This window comes from Myotis lucifugus, unplaced genomic scaffold (assembly GCF_000147115.1).
Source record: "Myotis lucifugus unplaced genomic scaffold, Myoluc2.0 scaffold_5, whole genome shotgun sequence".
Classification (NCBI taxonomy): Eukaryota; Metazoa; Chordata; class Mammalia; order Chiroptera; family Vespertilionidae; genus Myotis; species Myotis lucifugus.
In genome coordinates this window covers 13,652,543-13,675,148 of record NW_005871053.1, presented here as the reverse complement: position 1 = coordinate 13,675,148, position 22,606 = coordinate 13,652,543, and the positions used below count along the sequence as shown (strand labels likewise).

Genomic DNA, 22,606 nt, shown 5'->3' with positions numbered 1-22,606 from the left:
ATTCATATGTCTGTGTTTGAATGGAGGACTTCCAAAGCACAATCCTCTCACTATGCAAAGTTGACAACTGTGACTCATCATCCCAAAGGGAACAGGGTAGTATTTCTGTGTATAATTACGTTCTACCTGTGGTGATAGATGCAATAAGCTTCTAAAATAGTTCATTGCTCATCAACCTATGATGTATTCCTCCTAAAAGCCAGGTGATAAGCTAACCACTCTGAATTGCTTTTTGCCTCAAGGAACTACAATAAAACTTGATGTTCATCAAGTTCCTTGAGAACAGCTATGTTATCTAGATTATATTACTTTTAATAACAGATTTAAGCATGTTTAAGGCCACTTCTCCAACCTACAGATATGAGATTAAACTAAAGACAAATCTGTGCAAGTTTGCATAAAATGTGTACTGTTTGTCTTGCCTATATAAGAGGAATGAGAAGTTTTGTTGTCCTGAAGAGCTAAAAGGGAAGATTTAAGCCAACTGTTACTGAAATGTTACTTGACTATATCTGTATTTTGGTTTTTCTTAAGGAAGTCGGTCTTCCTTTTGTGTTCTTCTCCTGCTCTTTTCTTGGTTTATAACTTTTACATTTTTTTCTTGAACATAAAAGTAAAACATGCTTGCAGAAAATTTAGAAAAAAAAATATATATATATAATTAAAATAAATAACAGTTTCATCACAATGGGAAGTTTGTGACTTCCCATTCAGAGATAACCACCACTATTTTTTTGTCTATTTTGTGACCTATGTACCTTGAATCTTTTTACTTAACTTATATTGTGAGAAGTTTCCCATAGAACCATAATTTCTTCTCAAATATCATGTTTATAGTTACATAATATCTTTGGTGCTCTTTCCTACTTGTAGTCATAGATACACCTGAGGATGAAGAAATTCCAAAGGTTTCAACTAAGTTTTTAAAAGAGCAATTTGAAAAGTCTGCCCAGGAAAAGGTCCTTTGTTCTGACAAAGAAGCAACCCCAGCCAAGCAAATTAAGGTAAGACAATTTTTCTACATATTAAGTATGAAACTAGATATAAATGCATAGCATTTTCAAATTATTGAATGTTTGAGATGGTTTTTCAACAACAAAAATATTCTGAACATTGCTTATTCTGTCCCATAGAAGGATATTATTCTACTACTTGAGGAAAGCAGTAGAGTTAGAACTTTTCTCACTAGAGAAAATAGGGGAAGAAATCGTGTATGCTCTAAACTTTAATAACTAATATTAGATAAAATAATAAAGTCACGTTTAAATGCCAGATGCCTAAAAAAAGAAAACAACCAACAAAAAAGTACTTTAAGACTTTTATTGTTTTCTTCTAGATTACTCTGCATAGCACATTAAGTAAAGGAGGAAAAATAACCAAGATTGTATGTATATGTTAAACTGAGTCATTGATGTATCAAATGGGAAATATAATTCAAATGTGCAAATAGATTATAGGAAAGGCAGTAATGAATACTGAATATTGCTCCTAAGTAGGTTTCTAAATGGAGTGTGTCCCCTGTTGTTCCCAATGGAAGTTTCAAAGCAGATGGATAGGTGAAGAGCAGTGCCTAGGCAGTCTCCCCCATTCTTCCCATATTTATAAGATTTGATTTTCTCTCCCTTAAAGATTGAAAGTGAATATGAAGAGATTTTAAAGCCATCATCAACTGTGGGTACCTCTTCCACTTTTTGCACTTCAACCAGCCAGAGGAAGGAAACATTAACCACAAGATATAGTGACCACAGTGCCACTTCCTCAACTCTGGCACAAGTTCATGCCAGTCCTTCGGGAAAGACAGAAGAATTTCCTCCTCCCCCACCTGATATACTTCAAACACCATTAGAGGTGACAGCATTTTCCCAGTCCCCTGAATTGCCCAGTCCTCCTAAAATACCACCAGTCCCCAAAGAATTATATTCCAAGCAAAGAAATTTGTACGAATTAAACCGTTTATATAAACACATCCATCCTGAGTTAAGAAAAAACTTAGAAAAAGATTATATCAGTGAAGTTTCTGAAATTGTTTCTAGTCAAGTGAACACAGGGAGCTCAGTTTCAGCGGATGTACAACAAGCCCGGTATGTTTTTGAAAATACAAATGACAGTTCTCAAAACACTCTTAACTCAGAAAGAGAACAGGTGGAGTGGGATGAAATTCTGAAAGGAGAGGTGCAGTCCATAAGATGGGTCTTTGAGAATCAGCCGTTAGACTCTATCAACACTGGCTCTCCAGATGAAGATAACGTCTCCAAGGGCATTGCTGATCAAGAAATCATTGCTGGTGGTGATGTGAAATATACCACATGGATGTTTGAAACCCAACCCATAGATACACTGGGGGATCATTCTTCTAGCATTGAAGAAGATGCTGAAAAAATTCCCGAGCTAGCCAGAGGAGACGTCCGCACAGCCCGGTGGATGTTTGAAACAAAGCCGTTAGACTCAATGAATAAAATGCATCAAAGTCCAGAGGAATCAGTGATGACTGCCGTAACAGACATAACTGGGGGAGATGTCAAGACTGTGAGATACATGTTTGAAACTCAGCATCTGGATCAACTTGGGCAGCTTCATTCAATGGATGAGGTTCACCTCCTGCAACTCAGGTCTGAGCTCAAAGAAATTAAGGGCAATGTTAAGAGAAGTATAAAATGTTTTGAAACTCAACCATTATATGTTATTAGAGATGGTTTAGGTCAAATGCTAGAAATTAAAACTGTTCACAGAGAAGATGTTGAAAAGGGTGATGTGAGAACAGCACGTTGGATGTTTGAAACACAGCCCTTGGACACAATTAACAAGGATATCACTGAAATTAAAGTCGTCAGAGGAATATCCATGGAGGAAAACGTCAAAGGTGGGGTGAGTAGGGCAAAGTGGTTATTTGAGACTCAACCTTTGGAGAAAATCAAAGAAGAGTCAGAAGAGGTCATCGCTGAAAAGGAAACAATAATAGGTGCAGATGTCTCCAGAAAGTGTTGGATGTTTGAAACACAGCCATTAGACATTTTAAATGAAGTTCCTGATGCAGGTCCTCTAAGATCTGAAGAGAAAATAGGGGGTGATGTACAAACTACTAAGCACCTATTTGAAACACTTCCAATAGAGGCTTTAAAAGATAGCCCTGATGTAGGGAAACTTCAAAAAATCACTGCCTCTGAAGAAGAAAAGGGGGATGTTAGACACCAAAAATGGATTTTTGAAACCCAACCTCTGGAAGAAATTAGAGAAGATAAAAAAGAATACATACAAACAGTGAAACTTGAAGAAGTTGAAAGAGGAGATGTAAGAAACTACACACATATCTTTGAATCAAACAATTTAATTAAATTTGATGCATCCCATAAAATAGAGGTGGAGGGAGTCACAAGAGGTGCTGTAGAGTTAAATAAATCACTCTTTGAAACAACACCACTTTACGCCATTCAAGATCACCTTGGCAAATATCATCAGGTAAAGACAGTCCAGCAAGAAGAAATCCTAAGAGGTGATGTAAGAAGCTGCAGGTGGCTTTTTGAAACACGGCCCATTGACCAATTTGATGAAAGCATTCACAAATTTCAGATAATTAGAGGAATATCTGCTCAAGAAATACAAAATGGAAATGTGAAATCTGCTAAATGGCTGTTTGAAACCCAACCTCTTGATTCAATTAAATATTTTAGTAATATGGAAGAATTAGAAAGTAAAACTGAGCAAGCTACAGATATTGTTAAAGGGGATGTCAAAACCTGTAAATGGCTTTTTGAAACCCAGCCAATGGAGTCTCTTTATGAAAAAGTTTCATTAATGACTGGCAGTGAAGAAATTCTTAAGGGAGATGTCAAGGCCTGCACTTGGCTCTTTGAAACCCAGCCGCTTGATACCATAAAAGATGACTCTGAAGCAACAGTCAAATTGCAAACTATAAAACAGGAGGAGATCCAAGGTGGGGATGTTCATACAGCACGTTTTCTTTTTGAGACAGAAAATTTGGACAGCATACAAGGAGAAGAAGGAAAGGAAATCAAGGCTGTGCAAATGGACATCCAAGCTGGGGATGTCTCCAGCATGCGGCATAAATTTGAAAATCAGTCCTTAGATTCTATAAGTTCCAGTTCAGAGGAAGTTTTGAAAAAGATCAAAATGCTAAAGACTGAAGATATTCAGAAAGGCAATGTTTTAAATTGTAGGTGGCTTTTTGAAAACCAACCCATTGATAGGATCAAAGAAGGCCAAGAAGATGATGAATTAGTTAAGACAGTGACAGACATACAAGGTGGGGATGTAAGAAAGGGGTGCTTTATCTTTGAGACTTTTTCTTTAGATGAGATTAAAGAAGAATCTGACTCTATCAGCACCAAAGAATCAATTACTGAAGAAGTAATAAAAGGTGATGTAAAAAGCTACAGAATGCTCTTTGAAACCCAGCCACTCTATGCAATTCAAGACCGGGAAGGGCATTATCATGAAGTGACAACAGTTAAAAAGGAAGAGGTAATCCACGGAGATGTACGAGGGACAAGGTGGCTTTTTGAAACAAAACCATTAGACTCAATTAATGAATCAGAGACTGTGTATCTTATTAAATCTGTCACACAAGAAGATATTCAGAAAGGAGAGGTTAGTTCTGTCAGATATAGATTTGAAACGCAGCCACTAGATCAGATTTCAGAAGAACCACATGATATTGTGCCCACTGTAGACCATATTCAAGGTGGGGATGTAAAGACAAGTAAACAATTTTTTGAGTCTGAAAATTTTAATAAGAATGCTTATATAAGAACAGTAAGTGTCAATGAAATACAAAAGGGCAATGTTAAAACATCTACTTGGCTATTTGAAACCCACACTATAGATGAGCTGAGAGGAGAAGGGTCAGAATATGAAAATATCAAAACAGTCACTCAGCAAGACGTGCAGAGAGGTGATGTTAAGCAGGCAGTGTGGCTTTTTGAGAACCAGACTTTGGATTCTATTAAGGAAACAGATGAAAGTGTCACAAAAATCACCAAGGAAGAAATCCCTCCTTCTGATGTCAAGACAACTACATGGCTGTTTGAAACTACACCCCTTCATGAATTTAACGAAAATGGAGTACAAAAGGTGGAAATTATTGGCAAAAGCATTAAAGAAACCTTAGAAGAACTCTATTCTCAAAAAGTTATAGAGGCTCCTGGAATCATCATTGAAGCTGATGAAGTAGGGGATGTTCGAATGGCGAAATATAAGCTGATGAATCAAACATCTCCTGAGATACAGAAAGAAGAAGTTATCAGGGTTGATCTTAGAAAAATAATGCTGGGCCTACTTTCCAAAAGAGACTATACGCAAAGAGAGATTGTGGTTAGTGAGGAAGAGAAGGGAAATGTTAATTTGACCAAAACTCAGTTATTAAACAGGTCAACAGAATGTCATGCTGAAAAAGAAGAGATAGTGAGTGGTGATGTGCAACAAGCAATAAAAAACCTATTCTCTGAGGAAAGATCTGTAAAGAAAGGCATTTTAATTCAGGAGGATGAAAGAGGAGATATTAATATGACCATCTATTGTCTTCTTCATGAAAATGCTGGTGATACAATTGAGCGTGAAGAGGTAATAGGGGGTGATGTAAAACGTACCATTCATAATTTGCTATCTTCCATATCAAACTATAAAACATCTGAAAGGGCGAAAATCGATGCCTCTGAGAGGGGAAATGTTCAGTTTTTCACAACATGCATAGAAACTGGTGCTTTGGATTATCTCAAACAACTCCAGCTAGGGTCAGATGAAACAGTAACAGCTGGGACACAAGAGACAGAGGAAGAAATAATTGGTGGTGATGTAGAGGGCACTAAACTGTTACTAAATAAAAGGCAGTCTCAGGTTGAACGTACTGTTAATGAAACTGATATCATTCCAGGAGATGTGCATAATACAGTGAAAGTTTTCATGACAGAGCCTCCAAGTACAGCTTGTAAAGTACCCAAAGAAGAAATTGTAAAAGGTGATTTGAAATCAACCCTAAGTTCCCTCAGCCAGGCCATAAATCAGAAAACAGTGGCTAAAACCGAAGAGATTATAAAAGGCGACATGCTGGCCACACTCAAGTCACTTAAGGAATTAAGCCAACCATATAAGGAATCTAAACAGGCCAATGCCATCCCTGATGATTTTGAGAAAGCTATGGAATGCCTTGAAAAGACTGCAAACACAAGGACAGAAATCCTGAAAAAGGAGCTTCTCCGAGATGACCTTGAAAGCTCATTAAGAAATCTGAAAGAAGCACAAAGAGCTTTCAAAGAGGTAAATAAAAAAGGTGCAATCAAAGAAGGTGTGCAAGCTGCGATGGTAGAATCCTCACAAGAGCAGAACACAGAGATGCATCAGATGGCTGTCCAGACAGACAGAAAATGTCTGCTTCAGCCGAGACCAGGACCATTGGAGCCAGTAGCCAGGTGGCGAGGGGGTACAGACACTCTCAGCCAAACTACAGGTAAATCTTGTCACGGGAATTTAATAGAAGAAAGAACTGAGGTTGATCTTCCAAAAGCCCCTAAAGGCACTGTAAAGATTGTCGTAGATCGTGAACAAAACAATGATGCTCTTGAGAAAAGCCTTAGAAAACTATCTAATTCACACCACAAGGCTATTCAAAATGTGTTGGAATCAGGCGACAAAATGGGTAGATGGACTGATACGACAACAGAGCAGCATCTTAGAGATGAACATATAAGCAGACAATTGACTTCAACTGTGTCAGTTAAGGAAAATCTAAAAACTAAGGAATCAGAGACAGTGAACAAGCAGAAGAAGGATGCTGTCTTTAACTCTACCCAATCTATTGCTGAAGCAGTTGGAAAGCAACAGACTCAAACTTGCAAACTGAGGAATGAGCACCAGAAGACTGAGTCTTTCCCTGTAAAGAGCTCTAAACATATAGAAAACAGTAAAATATCTATAAATACACAAAGCTCTACTCGTAGTCCAACCCCGGGTCCAGTCAACAAGATGGTTGGAGAAACTGGTGAAGTTTCAGGGGACTTTCAGAAGCAAACCTTGTTAAGTCAAGAGATGAAATATTGTAATAAAGATATAAAGAAAAAGAATGGGAACCCTCAGCCAATGTGGCAGACTTTGCCTGTAGATCAAGACATATCAAATATAACAGAAGTCAAAGTCTTCCCAAAAAGCCACAATAAATTTAAGGCAACTGACAAAGAGCAGAAGACTGATGTTTATCTGAACAGCCAGGACTTTCTAATGAAGACAAATACTTCCACAGACTTAAAAAAGGCAATGGAAATGTCCTTTAATCAAATCAACTTGAACCCTGAAAATAATGTAAAAGAAAGTGAGTGCCCTCTTCCACCTCCTTCTCCACCTCCTCCTCCACCTTCCAATGCATCATCTGAAATAGAATTTCCTCTTCCTCCTCCACCGCCTTTAATGATGTTGCCTGAAAAAAATGGGTTTCCTCCCTCACTGTCCACAGAGAAGTTAAAGGCTGAATTTGAACATTTCCCAGGCCTCCCTCTTCCTCCACCACCAGAAGATGAGAAAGCTGAAAGAGAATATCAGTCAATGTTTCTACCACCTCCCCCTCTTCCAGCTCCATCTCTAAACCCAGCACATCTCCTTTCCTCCTCTGTTCAAGGAGAGCACAGCGGCGCATTCGTACAATATTCCCAAGAAGAAGCCTCAAGCGCTCAGCAAACTCATTCTCAAGCTAAAATCACAACAGGAAAATCAGGAAAACGTCTGCCACCTCCCACATTACCAAAACCCAAACTCCCCAAGCACTTAGAAGACAAAAGGTTTCATGGTTCCCCAAGAACTGAACTGAAGAATTCCCTGACAGATATGGAATGTAAAATCACTCCCTCAAAGGATCAGAAAAGAGTAATAACAGTGACTAGCAATGAACAAACAGAGACGAAGCAGAACATATCTAGGAAAAGTCTTTCTGAAAGAAAACAATTATCTATGGACTCTACAAGGTCTCTCTCACAGACAATTTCAGAAACTTTACCACCCAAGGAAAAACAAGGAAAAACACCTCTCGTCAAATCTCATTCATTTCCTGCGGGTTCAGGACAACAAAGTCCAAAACCTTATATGAGAAAATTTAAGACACCTTTAATGATTGCTGAAGAAAAATATAGACAACAAAGAGAAGAGCTTGAAAAACAGAAACAGGAGAGTTTTTGCTACAACATAGTCAAACCAGAATGCCCAAGCCAAAACATATCAGAGTTGGAAAAGCAAGTGCTGTTACAAAAACCGCATGAGGCAGTTCCCCTCCCCGGAATGGATTCGGGGGTCACCGTGGCCCAACCCCACCCCGACTCTCAAGTACGAGGAGTGTGTACTGATAACAGGCTTCCCACACCAGCAGGACCAGCTGCCGCCGATAGGCCCCAACATGTTCTAGCAGCCTCCGAAGACAAAGGTGCCATGAGAAAGGAGGTTTTACAGAGCTCCGGGGACATGAGACTATCTAAGTCAGCTTGTGACATTCAACAGAGTCGCCAAGAACGTAGTACACAGCAAACACAGCAGAAGTATCTGGGGCAGTTGCACTTGCCCCAAAGCAAACCAGCTTCCCCAAGTTTCAAAGTTAGAACCATCAAGCTCCCAACTCTAGATCAGAAATTACATGAGACAGACCACAGCTACGAAAGCCATAAAAAGCATTCTGAAGTTGATGTGCAAACCATTACCAAACAACAGCATCAGGAAACCGAGGAAACAGAAGCAAGCACTGAATACAGTAATAAGCAATCCGTGGCTGAAAAATATCATCATTTGCCTAAGAAGGAAAAAAGAGTAACAATACAATTGCCTGCAGAACTCTCAGGGAAAAGCCGTGAAAGTAAGCGCACCATAGTTCATGAGAAGCAAAGAGATTTTAGAGAATCTGAGAGGGGAACACTTCTAGAAAGTGAAGGAACCATTCAGGGCCCACCAGCCATTAGTCCAAAAGAAGAGAGACTAATAGTTGAAAGCAAACAAGAACATTTAAATAAGTCAGCACAGAAGGTAGTCAAGCAAAAGGTTACAGAGGCACATATTGATTCACAGACTGAGAATTTTCAGCAAACACAAATACAGAGCTCTGAAAGTCAAGTTGAACATAAAAAATTGCCCCAGCCCTACAGTAATCTTCAGGAAGAAAAATGGCTTGGAGTCAAGGGCATACAACAGAAACAAGTCTTTTCTAATACGAAAGATTCAAAGCGAGAGATTACACAAAACAAATCTTTATTTTCCTCTGGGAAAGAATCCCAGAAGGATAATGGAAAATGTGCTATAAATATATTGGAATTTTTGAGAAAACGTGAAGAACTACAACAGATTTTGTCTAGGATAAAACAGTTTGAAGCAGAACCAGATACAAATGGCCTTAAAACATTTCAGACACTGTTAAATATTATTCCAGTATGGCTATTAAGTGAAGAAAAAAGAGAGTACGGAGCTCGCATTACTGTGGAGGATAACATAGAGAAAATCAAAGAAGAAATAACGCATATTAAAACTCAAGCAGAGGACATGCTTGTGTCTTGCGAAAATGTAATTCAAACAGCCATGACATCCTCTAAAGCAGGAAAGCAGAGAAATAAACCCACTGAGCTTAATGAAACATTATCCAAAGTGCCTCATGTTAATGTCAACTCTAATAAAAACACTGAGCAGGAAGAAAATGCCATTGTCGAAAAAACACAGCACCACCAAATAGAAACCCATTCTGCAGCAACTACTCATAATCATATGAAGACCCATCAGAAAATTAAATTGGAGGATAGCAAGATTCCCCCTCCCTCCTTAAAAACACGCGCACCATCTCCAACTTTTATCACAATCGAGTCCACCGCCCGGCGAACAGAAACCTCTACTAAGGATGAGCTTTCTCAGGCCCCTGAAAAGGAGAGTTTTGCTGAACCATCACCAAGAACGCCTGTGTCACACACATCTAGCATTCACAGTGCGACTACCTCCCCTTCTCCACCCAGGAGTCGCTCCGAACAACTTGTCAAACTCAAAGACACCACTGCCAAGTTAGCCAGGGGGCCCCTCGCCTGCTCCCCAGGAACCCCGGTTCCGATTGTAGAGAAGAGGTCCGAGGTCATCCCCTCGCCTGCAACCCTTCGCCGGCAGATTAAGATAGAAACTCGTGGGAGGGACTCTCCCACGATAACCATACCGATCAGTGTGAATCCCGTGGAGAGGGGCTCCTTCCGAGAAGCGCAAGAGGAAGTGCGGAAAGTAGAGGAAAGGGCGACTTACCTTCTCCAAGAGGGAGTGAATGCCGCCCAAGGCGTGGTGCCCGACACGGAGAGTTTTGACTCGGTGGAAATCATCCGCAGGGTGGACCGGCCTCGCCTGTCGGAGCACACGCAGCGGTACGAGGCGGCCAACCGGACGGTGCAAAGCGCTGGGCCGTTTGTGCATGACCCCGACAGTGACATCAGCAGATGGTTCCGGGGATTGGAGGATGGCCCAGTCTTCGAGGCAAAGTCAAATACCAGAGTTTATGTCAATGGAGAAGCAAACCGTAATGAAAAGCAAGAAAGCCGTACCTTTCGGAAGGAAGAATTTGGATTGACATCTTTAGAAAACTCGAGTTTCACAGGCTTTTCCATTCCCGGGGGGCAGCCCAGGGCCCACGCTGAAGCGGGGCCTCCAGGGGAGCTCTTCTCCGGGGTGGAAGCCTTCGAGAGTCGAGTTGTGGGGTCCAAGAGGACAGTGTCTCCATCGCTCACCTCCGAAGCTGGCAAGTCGGGCTTTGGCTTCAAGCACGCCCCGCCCACCTATGAAGATGTCATCGCTGGCCATATTTTGGACATTTCTGATTCGCCTACCGATTTAAGGCGGAATTTCCAACAGACGTGGCAGGAGAGTGAAAGAGTCTTTGAAAGCGTGGGATATGCGACCTCGGATGCTGAGATGAGAACCGCCTTCCAAGAGGACTCTGCCTTCCTAAGTGGTAAATGAGCTTGCAGAACGTGAAGTAAGATTAACCCGTTTAAAGGCACGTGCCCCAGAGCTAAAGTGATTTGCAGCTAAAAGAATGCGTGGAAGTAACCAAACTATATAACCTAAGACTAACAGCTCTCCCTTGTCGCAATTGTCCTTCTCTTTACAATGCTTGCTTTACTACTTTCTCCTTACAAAAGCGTCTACTATGAATCGTCTGCACTGTGTGAAAATAACAAATACTATTACCTATATAGATTATTGAGACTTATATTTGTCAAGGTAAATAAGGGTTTGGATAAAGCAGCAGATATAATCATTGTAATTGTGATAGTATAAATGATTATATATAACTATATACTCATTAATAATTGTTCACCCATGTGACATTGTTAATATTCCTTATTAAAAGTTATTATTTTATCCACTTATTTAAGACAATAGTAGGTAATATCCCTTGACCTACTATTGATGTATTTTTAACTGCCAGACTTTAAGTGGTGTTTGCGTTTGAATTCAATACAGCCTGGTAATAATCCAAGAAACACTTTATACTCATCATATGCGCTTTAAGGATTTTATTGATTGGTATTTTTAAAAAAAAGTGTAGGTATGGAATTAGAACTTTTATATATTTAATCACTGTTATTGAGTTGAAAGGAGTTAACTTTCTCTAATACCACTGGGTATGTGTTTTTTAACCTATACCGTATTTTTTCCACCTTTTGTAAACCCCAAATGATAGCTCAGTTGGCCTCACTCGCAAATGGGCCTGGACAATACATTTTTAAAATTTGATTATATTTGGAAGGAAGAAGATTTAAAACATAAGAACTTAGTACATTTTTTAAAAAAATTGATTTTAGAAAAAAAGGAAGAGAGAGAGAAATCAATGTGAGAAATACCAATAGGTTGCCTCCGCACACATCCCGACTGGTGATCAGAACCCACAACCCTGGTATGTGCCCTGATAGGAATCAAACTACAACCTTTTGGTGTATGTGGTGATTCTCCAATCAAGTGAGCCACCTGGACAGGGCAGAACTTAGTACATTTTTTAACATCAGAGAACAGCTCATTTATTCATATTTCCCTATATTTTACAATTAATGAGGCTTCACAAGAAAAGGATTTGACATAATTAATGTGCATCGTTAGTGTAGCCCATTCTTTTAGACAGATTGAAAGAAATAGCAAGCTTAAAAATAAAAATTGCTGAAACTAATAATTATGCCTCTATCTTATTTGCAACATATGTGTCTAGTGTATCAGGTTAATATGATTGTGTAATGTGCTTGCTTCTGGCATAATTAAGCAATCAATTTCAAATTCTCTGTTTATTAGGAAGGTAAAAACATAGAAAATGCACACACACAAAAAATGATATTAAATATAGAATTGTGTCCCCCTACTGCAACCGAATAAGCAAATGAGAACTTTCAGTAGCCCAAATTGAGCCTCAAAGCCATTAAGTATATATAGGGTATCCCCCAAAAATGTACACACATGTTAACAGCTGACAGCTGTTCAATGAAAATGAAGTGTATTTTAATAAGCACTTCCTTTATAATTATCCAAAGGGTGTAATTTTGGGGGACACCCTGTGTATTTATTTGCATTAAAAAAACTTAAGCATATGTGCTTTTACATATGACTAATATGAAAGCTTAGTTATTCTCACTGGATCATTGTGAGGATCAAAGCAATGCCAAGGTGAGAGTTCTGTGTCAGTTTTGAACCACTAGGCAAACACTGGTTAGTAATATAACTACTATTATTCATAGGCGCTAGCAATCACATGAGAGCAGCAGCATGGGACTATAGATACTTCCAAGCAAGGGAAGAGGTAGGGAGACTATAAAAGGCAACCATGCAAATCCAAAAAGGCCTAAAATATAAAGCCATTTAGCTTGAGTACAAATGGCCTTAAACATTTCAATGTAATCAGGAATCTCATTGGATTAAAGTTAAGAATTGCTGCGATAGAGTCAACACTAAGCCATCAAGAAAATATTTAAACAAAAACAATGCCCTCAGCTTAAAAAAAAAGGATAAGTACATATTTTTGAAAAATCTCTGCAGAACTCTTTAAAAAATAAAGCTTTGAACCAAGTGAGAGGTAAACCTTTATATATGTGGAAAGTTTAGTTATCTAGAAGGATAAGTGCTCTCGGGACTTCCCATGGCTGAGTTGACTATATATTCTTTTTAATGTATTACAGTTAGTGAACATGTTTTGCTCATGTATACATCCTTAAATAATAAAAGTCAACTTGTACAATGTATAAAATAGTAGAGACACTAGAGTAAGGTTGTAACCGAGTCTCAGACCCAATGTTAGATGGGCTTATGTCCAGAGAGGCAATATCAGGACAATAGTCTTAGAGCTTTCTACTTTAACCGCATGGCCAGTTGGTATGCTGCTGCTGTTTGTTTTGTTCTTACGATGTGATTGACAATAGCACTAAATAAGCTTTTGTAAATTTTTATTTTCAGAAACTGCTACTCCCAGACAAGGAAACATGTATACTTTGTCAAAAGACAGTTTATCCAATGGAGTGCCTCACAGCAGACAAGCAGAGTTTTCATAAGTCCTGCTTCCGCTGCCACCACTGCAACAGTAAACTGAGGTAAATGTTGTGTGGTCTGTGGTACAGATATCCAGCAGCCTGCGGTGTACTTATAACATCACGTCCCTAGGAAAATGTAAATTTGTTCCAGATCTTGCTGCCATTAGTTATCACACAGCCGCAAAAGGGATGTGTCATGTTCCTTTATGCTTTGCTCAGGTTGGCTGTGACCATCTTCCTTTTTGAAATTTTGCTTTCCCAGCCAAATAAAGAAGTGTTCTTTTGTGTGGATGTGGAGATACTATAGAGAAGGAAAATTAAGAGTTACTGTGCAAATCGGGACTTTTAAGTTACTACTTCAGTCTAAAGTCTGGACGCTACATCAGGAATCAGCAAATTTTTCCTGTAAAGGGCCAGATAGCAGATATTTTCAACTGTGCAGGTCATGCTGTTTATGTTGTTAGTCGACTTCCAATGGAGTTGGAAAGCAGCCACAGATGACTAAACAAACAGGTGTGTCTATAAACTAGTGGGCCTCGCTGTATTCCAATAGAACTTCATATACTGAAACAGGTGGTGGGAGCTGGAGTTTACCTATGCCTGGGCTATTCCATGGAAGTAGAAAGAAAATAATTTAGAATAATATCAATGTAAAGTCAGATAAATACTCTGTATATTCTCTGGTGAAACAGAAGACCTTACCAACACAGTTATAAATGCACTCATTTTCCAAAACTCTTGAAGTAAGTGCATTGCAATGAATGTGGCATTTGGTGTGGCTATAGTCTGAAATACTGAAATGTAATTGTTTGCTCAATACAATGTGCATCTTTCAGACTATATCTTTGCTGACTTTAATCAACAATGCCAAATACTCCTCTGTGGAACATTTTTCCCCTTTGTTTCCATGACACCAGAGTATAATGGTTTTCCTCTTACCTTTGAGTGTTCCTTCTCCGAATCCTATGTGGGTGATTGTTTTTCTGTCCATTCTCCAGATGTTAGAGTTTCTTAGAATTCTGTTCTGGGCATTTATTCTTTTTCACTATTTATATTCTTTCTTGTTTATCACATCCACATTTATAACTTAAATCATCATCCATGTGGCAATAACTCTGAAATCTGTGCCACTAGCTTAGCACTCTCTTCTGTGTATCAGACATTTATATCTAAATAACTAGTATATTGCTCCAATTAGATTTCTCATAAGTATAGCAAATTTAATATGCCCCATTATCTTCTCTCTACCAAAATTGTTTCCTTGACTTCATGGTCTGTATGCTACTCTCTCAATAAATAGCATTAATATTAACTCAATGCTGAAAAATGAAGTTACATTTGACTACTTTCTCTCCTTCATTCCCTACACCCAAGCAATGACCAAGTCCTATAATTTCTGTCCTTCTTGAGCTCTATACACTTTGCTCCATCTCCCCGGACCAGGTATCTTTCAAGCAAGTATCATCTCTCACCTGTACTAATGTAACAGCCTTTCTAGCAAGTCTGTCACCCTGCCTCCATAATATCTCACTACCATCACCACCAACAACAACCTACACAATGCCATGCTCCATGGCATAATGCAAATGATCGTTCTAAAATGTAAACCTGAGGTCATTTTTATGAAGTTCCCTATTTAAAACATAAAATGGCTCCTCTATCAAAAATTTAACATCTTAATGTGAATTAAAAGGCACTTAAGGATCATGCCCCTGCAGGGGTTCCCAAAGGTGTGGACGGAGTCGGCGAAGAAAGTTTTTTAGTTCCACAAAATGATTATTTTACTCTCTCATATCTATCTGGTTCCAAATATCATTTCCACTCCACAGAGAAAGATCCCAAGGCAAGCTGAGCCTTTATTTTATAGCGAGAGGTAAACAAGGTAGTGGTTTCTATAGTTACACAGTTCTTGTGAGTTTCACTTGTTTTGACCATAGTTACACTTCCTGCACTTCCCTCAGCCCATTAGCTTCCCAGATAAGATCTAGAGAGCCTCATAAGGTCAAGCCTAATTATGCTAAGAGGACTGTGCCCTCTAAACTGGGAATTGTTTGTGACTTTGCCCACAGGTCAGTCCGAGGCTTAACCCTATATCAGCTCCCCACAATGCCCCTGCTGATCTCCCAGCACCTCTTCCTACCATTGCATGTTACTTTTCGTGAGACTGAATTTTTTTTAGTTCCACAAAATGATTACTTTACTCTCTCATATCTATCTGGTTCCAAATATCATTTCCACTCCTTGTAGGGGTTTTCAAATGCCTCCCCTCCAGCTCTCCACCAGGCTAATACCCAGTAATTCTTTATATTTCAACTGAGACTGCATGTCTTTGACAAAGCCTGCTTTGACCCCCATATATGAAGCAGGTATCCTTCCTCTGTGCTTGCTCCATCCTTAACACAGTCTAATATAATTGTCCCCAATGTAGGGAATGTGTTAATGTTTGTCTTTCCAACATCTAGTAAAGGCTGACATATAATAAGAGTTCAAAAATTTATTCAATAACTGATATTTATAAAAATCATTGTACAAAGAACCACAAATGCAGAAAGCCAATCAAAGCAAGTATATGGCTCAATAATTATTATAATGTGGCCCTGGCCAGTTGCTCAGTCAGTTAAAGTGTTGTCCTGATATGCCAAGGTTGTGGGTTTGATCCCCAGTTGGGCACATACAAAAATCAACCAATGAATGCATAAATAAGTGGAACATTCTCTCTCTCTCTCTCTCTCTCTCTCTCTCTCTCTCTCTCTCTCTCTCTCTCCCTCTCCCTCTCTCTCTCCCCCTTTCTCCCCCTCCATAAAAAAATAAAGATTAAAAAAAACTTTAAAAAATTATTATATAGTGAACATTTTTTAGCCACTACTAAGGTCAAGAAATACAACATTAAAAGACATTGCAAAAGGTCCTTCCATGTTCCCCACCCAAACATAATTCACTCTTTCTCTCCTGTGAGTAAATGGTATCCTTTTCAGTATCCTTGCATTTTTATAGTTTTTTACCCAGATGTCCTTTCCTAGATACTATACTTTAGTTTATTCCATGTTTAAAAACTTTGATTATATGGCTTTTAATTTTTTTTTAAGCTATAGGTTTTCCATCTATTCCCTTCATGCCTTATAATTAATCTGTCAAGAATCCAGGACATTTGACCTGTAGTTTTCCACATGCTCCTTTCTCCTCTGTATTTCTGACAAATTGTCACCTGAATCTAGATTTTGGTTTTTGTAAAGTAAGGTTTGATGCCTTTCACAAGAATATAGGAAGTGTTGGCAAGAGTACAGTAATCACATATGTCTGTTTGTCTCTTGTTTTGTGATCATAGCAGATATTTGAAGCTATATTCATTAAATTGATGTTTGCAAAATGTTGATATTCTATTTTTGTTCCTTCTTTTTCATTACTAATTAGAATATTTGTATAGGAGATGCTTCCCCTCATCTATTATTTGGTTACTTGGTGGTAGAGTTCGTGGAGGAAAGGCAGAAAAAAATGTATAAATTTTTCTTTTACTTACTAGTTTTGCCAATGTATCAATTATTTAGTCAACAATATAATGAAATGGTCCCTTATCCTCCTCTAGAAGTAACCAATTTTAAAATGTTTTTAATATCTTTATAAACTCACATTTACATATATTTGATCAGGTTCAATCAGATGCAATTATTATTATTACGATGCTCAAATTATCCTATCCCTGGAGAGTGGATGTCCCTTCAAGTTCTATTCTCAGTCTTTTTGACAAAACCTTAGTAGTCTTTGCTAGTTTCCCTGTTATCTGATAGGACTAGTTCCATGCTCATCTACTGCCCCAGGCCTGGAATCAGTCATTTCTCCAAGCCCTGGTTTCTTTCAGTGAGAAATGGCATATCAAGACAATAATTTCAATGCTCTTTCTACTGGGTTGGCCACTATTTCTAAACTTTTTTAGTGTTTAGAGCTAATACAATGGTTTCCAACCAGTGTGCTGCAAAAAATTTTAAAACATATAAAACCTGACTAGTCAGGGACCCTGATCTCTTTTCCCTTAGATTGTCAAATGAAAAATGACAACAGCCAACACAATAATAACTGTCTGGTGTGAATGCCTTGTCTTAAACCATTAATATATAGGTCATACAACAGAGTTTCCTCTTTTTGGTCACATAGCATAATAAGGTTGCATTTGACAGAAATCCTTATATACAAATACTAGAGGCCCAATGCATGAAATTCATGCAAGAGTAGGCCTTTGCAGTCGTGGGCAGCTGCCTGGATCCCTCCCTCACAGCCATGGCAGCTGCAGCTTAGTCCAGTCCAATTAGTACATTATACTTTTATTATTATAGATAGGCACCTGATTTTTTAAAAAGTCATTTGAAGCAAAAAAGGTAGTAATTGATATTACTATTGTTTTTGTAAACCAATCAAAATTATACCAATTTTTTGTCAGATCAGCAAAAATATATTTTTTGGTGTTCTGCAGAATTTTAGTAATTAGTTTATGTGTATCATGAGATGAAAAAGATTGAAAATTGATGAGCTAGTACTATAAATAAAACATCTATATCTATATCTATATAAAAGCCTAAGTGACCAGCAGACTGGCCAACGGGCTGGTAGCTATGACGCTCACTGACCACCAGAAGGCAGACGCTCAACACAGGAGCTGCCGAGCAACAGCAGCTTTGCAGAGTGCCCTCTTGCACTCTGGGACCCCTGGGGGGATGTCGGACTTCAGGTTTCAACCCAAACCCCATAGGCCAGGCTGAGGGACACCACCTACTGGAGGGATCCCACTCACTCCTCAGATGCACTTAGAGCACAGGTGCGGCCGGCTGGGGAGGGACTGCAGGAGGTTGGTTCTAGGGCATATCTGGCCCATCTCGCCCAGTCTTCCCCACTAGCCATCTTCTAATTAATTTCCTTTTAATGTGCACGAGTCTGTGCACTAGACCTCTAGTGTATCATGATTTTTTAGTGATGTTTCTAAATTGAATTCAAAACTATACTGCTTTTGCTTAGCTTCTTTATGAATCTATACCTCTTCCACTTCATTACTTCTGTTTCTCAAAGACAAGGAGATAACAGAATTAGAATATCCCATATTCATGTGGACAATAGTTTGGAATAGCAAAACTATCAGCACCACTAATATGATTATTGAAACATTAAAAATTGCATTTGCTCTCCAGTAACACCTCATTTTAAAAAAAAATTGATGTATTATATCTTCAGTGTCATATTATACATCCATTCCATATCATATTATTTCCTTCATTTCTTCTTAGTTTATTGGTAACAATATAATACATCTTACTACCTATCAGTCCTTATGTTGATGTTTCTGTAGTCATTCTGGTTGTTCAAGCTTATTTTTTGTAGATTCCTCAGAAACAGCTCGTGGAAACAATATTCCTTGAGTTATTTTTTATTTCTCGAATGTAAGGCTTTTTTAAATTAAAGTATAGTGGACATACAATATTATATTTGTTTCTGGTGTACAACATAGTGAATTGACATTTATGGACCTTAAAAAGTGGTCACCGCAAGAAGTCTAGTAACCATATAAAGTTACTTCAATATTATTGACTGTATTCCCTATGCTGTACATTACATTCCTGTGGCTTATTTACAAGTTTTTATATCCTAATAACAATTTATCTGTGATCTATACAAGGGAAAGTCAGTTTTGCTGAAAGTAAAATACTTGGTTTACACTTCGTTTCATTGAGTATTTTAAATGCATTATTCTATTTTCTTCTGGTATAATATGTTGTAAATCCTATATAATAAAAGCCTAATATGCAAGTCAACTGAATGACAGAATGACCAGTGGACCAACCGGTCACTATGACACGCACTGATCACCAGGGGGCAGATGCTCAACACAAGAGCTGCCCCCAGCCCACAGGCCCCAGGCCAGCTAAGCCATGTGCCAGTGGGGGCTCCCCATTCTTCCTGCCAGTCGCCCCGCAGAGGAAAGCGACTAGTGGCGGCAGAGGAAGGCAACCTGAAGTGGCAGCAGGGTCGGGGCCAGCAAGGGGTGACCCCAGGTCGGCCAAGGCAGGTGCCAGCAGGGGTCGCCCTGCTGGTCACCCCACAGATCTGCCCTGATCACCAGCCAGACCTAGGGACCCTACCCGTGCACAAATTTCTTGCACCAGGCCTCTAGCATCTAATAATCCTCTAACTTATCTCCTTTGTAAGTCAATGCTCTTTTTTTTTCTTTTTAGATATACAAAAGGTTTTTCATTTTTATTTAAAAGGCTGGTATTTTTATTAGAAAAGTTCTTAACTTTGGTCACTCTGGGTCAATAGTGTCTATTATCTAGTGTGCATGTTCAGTTTGTAGTTTCATACATTTTTATATCAGGGAAGTTTCCTTAAATTATAGCTTTTTAGTATTTAGCCTGTTTGGTTGCTTTATTTTCTTCTTTTGGAACTCCTATTATCTGCACATGGATATTTTGTGCCTATCTTTATATTTGTCTTTCAAATCCTTAACTGTTTTTTTCATTTCTGATTGTAAATTTTTTATCTTTTTTTCTCTTATTTCACTTAAAACACTTTCTATTGTGTTTATTTGCTCTTATGGTTCTGTTTTTAAAAAAATATATCTTTATTGATTTCAGAGAGGAAGGGAGAGGGAAAGAGAGATAGAAACATCAATGATGGAAATCATTGACTGGCTGCCTCCTGCACATCCCCCACTGGGGATAAAGCCTGCAACCCAGGCACATGCCCTTGGCTGGAATCGAACCTGGGACCCTTCAATCCGCGGGCTGATGCTAGCCACTGAATCAAACCAGCGAGGGCTCTAATGGTTCTTTTAGTTTACTTTTTATTGCTGACATTTTTCTCTTTTATTTCTTCTTATTCCTGACACCTCACTTAAGACTTTTTCTAATTACAATTCTTATATTCTTTCAGGTCTTTTATCATTTTCTCAATGTCTTCAAGCTCATTTTGAAATAGTTACAATTTTCACACTTTGAGAACATGTTTTTTAGCGGGGATATTATAATGCTCCTACTCTTTTATTTCTTATAACAACTCTGTGTAATATTTGGCTTTGATGCTTTTCTGTTGCTCATTTTTATGTGGAATTAGTTTTCCTAAATCTTATAAGGAGGCAAATCCTGGATGGTTTTCCCAGCTTCACAAAGCTGGCTCTTCTGGTATTCATATTCTGTGATGGCTTGACTTCTGGGATTTCCTGCCTTGGTTCCTCTCCTCCATGTTAGTCAGGAACTTCTTTTTTAAATTCCGTCATCATTATCCAACTCAATTTTGATTCCATATCTTTTTTTCCTTCATTGTGGAGTCTTGTTTTAAAAGGATATTCTATGTGTTATTTCTTAGTGTTTGACTTCTGCCGCCTCTTCTGTCTTTTCTAGCACAGACCCTGTACTCACTGGCTATTGGAGAGAGCAAAACCCCTCCTGGTTTCAGCTGCTGTGCTCTGATTGGCATGTGATACTTTCCAGGAAATACTGCCTGGCTCTTTTGTGGTCTTATATTTTCTGGTCCATCTGACACCTTCCTTGTTCCCTCTGCTATTACCTATACAGATGCAATTATCATGCTAGTCTCATAGTTGCTGTTGCTTCGTCCTTGATTCCTTGCATTTGGGGGCTGGTGAAGATATCTTGTCACTTAGTTTTGTTACAAATTTTATCCAGGGGTTTTGAGTTTTACTATCTAGTTGATTTACCTATTTTTATATGGAGATTCAGAAATATTAAAAAATTATGCTGATGCTTCGGATTAAATTTGATTTTAATTTTAACAGGTACTCTGTTGATCTCCCCCAAAAGGCCAGATAAATGAATGCATAGGCAAGCTTTCTAATTCATTCAAAATCCAATTACCAAGGAAATTCAAATAGTTGAAGTTTGTGTGTGCGGTTTAGGATTTATTGAAAATTGCAACTCCTCACATAAATCACTGAGTTCGCAAAGATTAGTCCTATCGTTTTACACCAGCTATAACTACATATGCATTGCACTATAATACCTATTATGCCAATACCTAACATACAGCATGACATTCTAAATACTACTAGACATGCATCATGTAGAGTATTAGTGGTAACTATTATCTAACAGGAATGCTCAATTAATAAGCACATTTCTATTGCCAGTAAGGTAATTGGACTGACTCTCTGACTCATTCTTGAAATAAATAATTTCCAAATTCCCTATGAATTTGCCGGGTATATATGGAATACTAAATTTTTTCTTTTGTTCTTTTTGGCAGTTTGGGAAATTATGCATCACTTCATGGACAAATATATTGTAAACCTCACTTTAAACAACTTTTCAAAGCTAAGGGAAATTATGATGAAGGTTTTGGACACAAACAGCATAAAGATCGATGGAATTGCAAAAATCAAAGCAGCTCAATGGACTTTATTCCTAGCGAAGAATCAAATATTTATAAAAACAGTGGAGCACACCCCCCCATACTTGGAGATCTTAAACATTTAGATGCGGATAACAATGAAAGGCAAAGGGATGATTTGAGAAAATTCAGGGAAAGGGGAAAATTAAAAATTATTTGGCCCCCTTCTAGAGAGATGCCTAAGAAAACCTTCCCCCTTGAGGAGGAACTCAAAATGAGTAAAGCTAAATGGCCTCCTGAAATGACAACCCCTACACCCACTGAATGGAAAAGCGAATCACTGATGGAGCACATGAAAGCTCTGGAAAATAAAGGGCAAGAGCAGGATAACATTTCTTTCCTGCAGTCCTATCTGCAGTCCATCCATATGTGTCAGAAAGAGGCTGTTCTAGGAATCAAAGACAAGGAAATGTACAAAGCAAGAAAAGATGAGAAGGATGGAAATAAGAATGTGCAAGATAAGCTGAATGAGGCTGAAGAGACAAAGAACCAGAGGAAAAGTGAGATGGATCTTAATGCCAACAGTAATGTGGTTGTGCAGAGTGCTGAGAGGGAGAAAAATGAAAAAACTAATGAACCTGAGGGTGCAGAATTTTTCCAGGTTACTAACACTGGTGGTGAGGTGGTGCCACAAAATCACAAAGAGAATTTGAATAAGAATAATAATAACAATTATGTAGCAGTCTCGTCTCTGAATAATTGCAGGCAGA

The 22,606-nt window shown here is 38.6% G+C and overlaps 1 protein-coding gene across 1 annotated transcript in view; it reads left to right on the top strand.

Annotated features, from left to right (window-relative positions):
* XIRP2 (xin actin binding repeat containing 2) overlaps positions 1-21,890 on the top strand; it is a 45,672-nt gene extending 23,782 nt beyond the window's left edge. The window contains exons 5-8 of the mRNA XM_023745308.1: positions 874-1,004; positions 1,630-10,951; positions 13,438-13,571; positions 21,753-21,890. Of these exons, the coding sequence (XP_023601076.1) occupies positions 874-1,004; positions 1,630-10,951; positions 13,438-13,532 (9,548 nt within the window). The 3' untranslated portion in view covers positions 13,533-13,571; positions 21,753-21,890. The remainder of the gene's footprint in view (positions 1-873; positions 1,005-1,629; positions 10,952-13,437; positions 13,572-21,752) is intronic.
* The last annotated feature ends 716 nt before the right edge of the window (positions 21,891-22,606 follow it).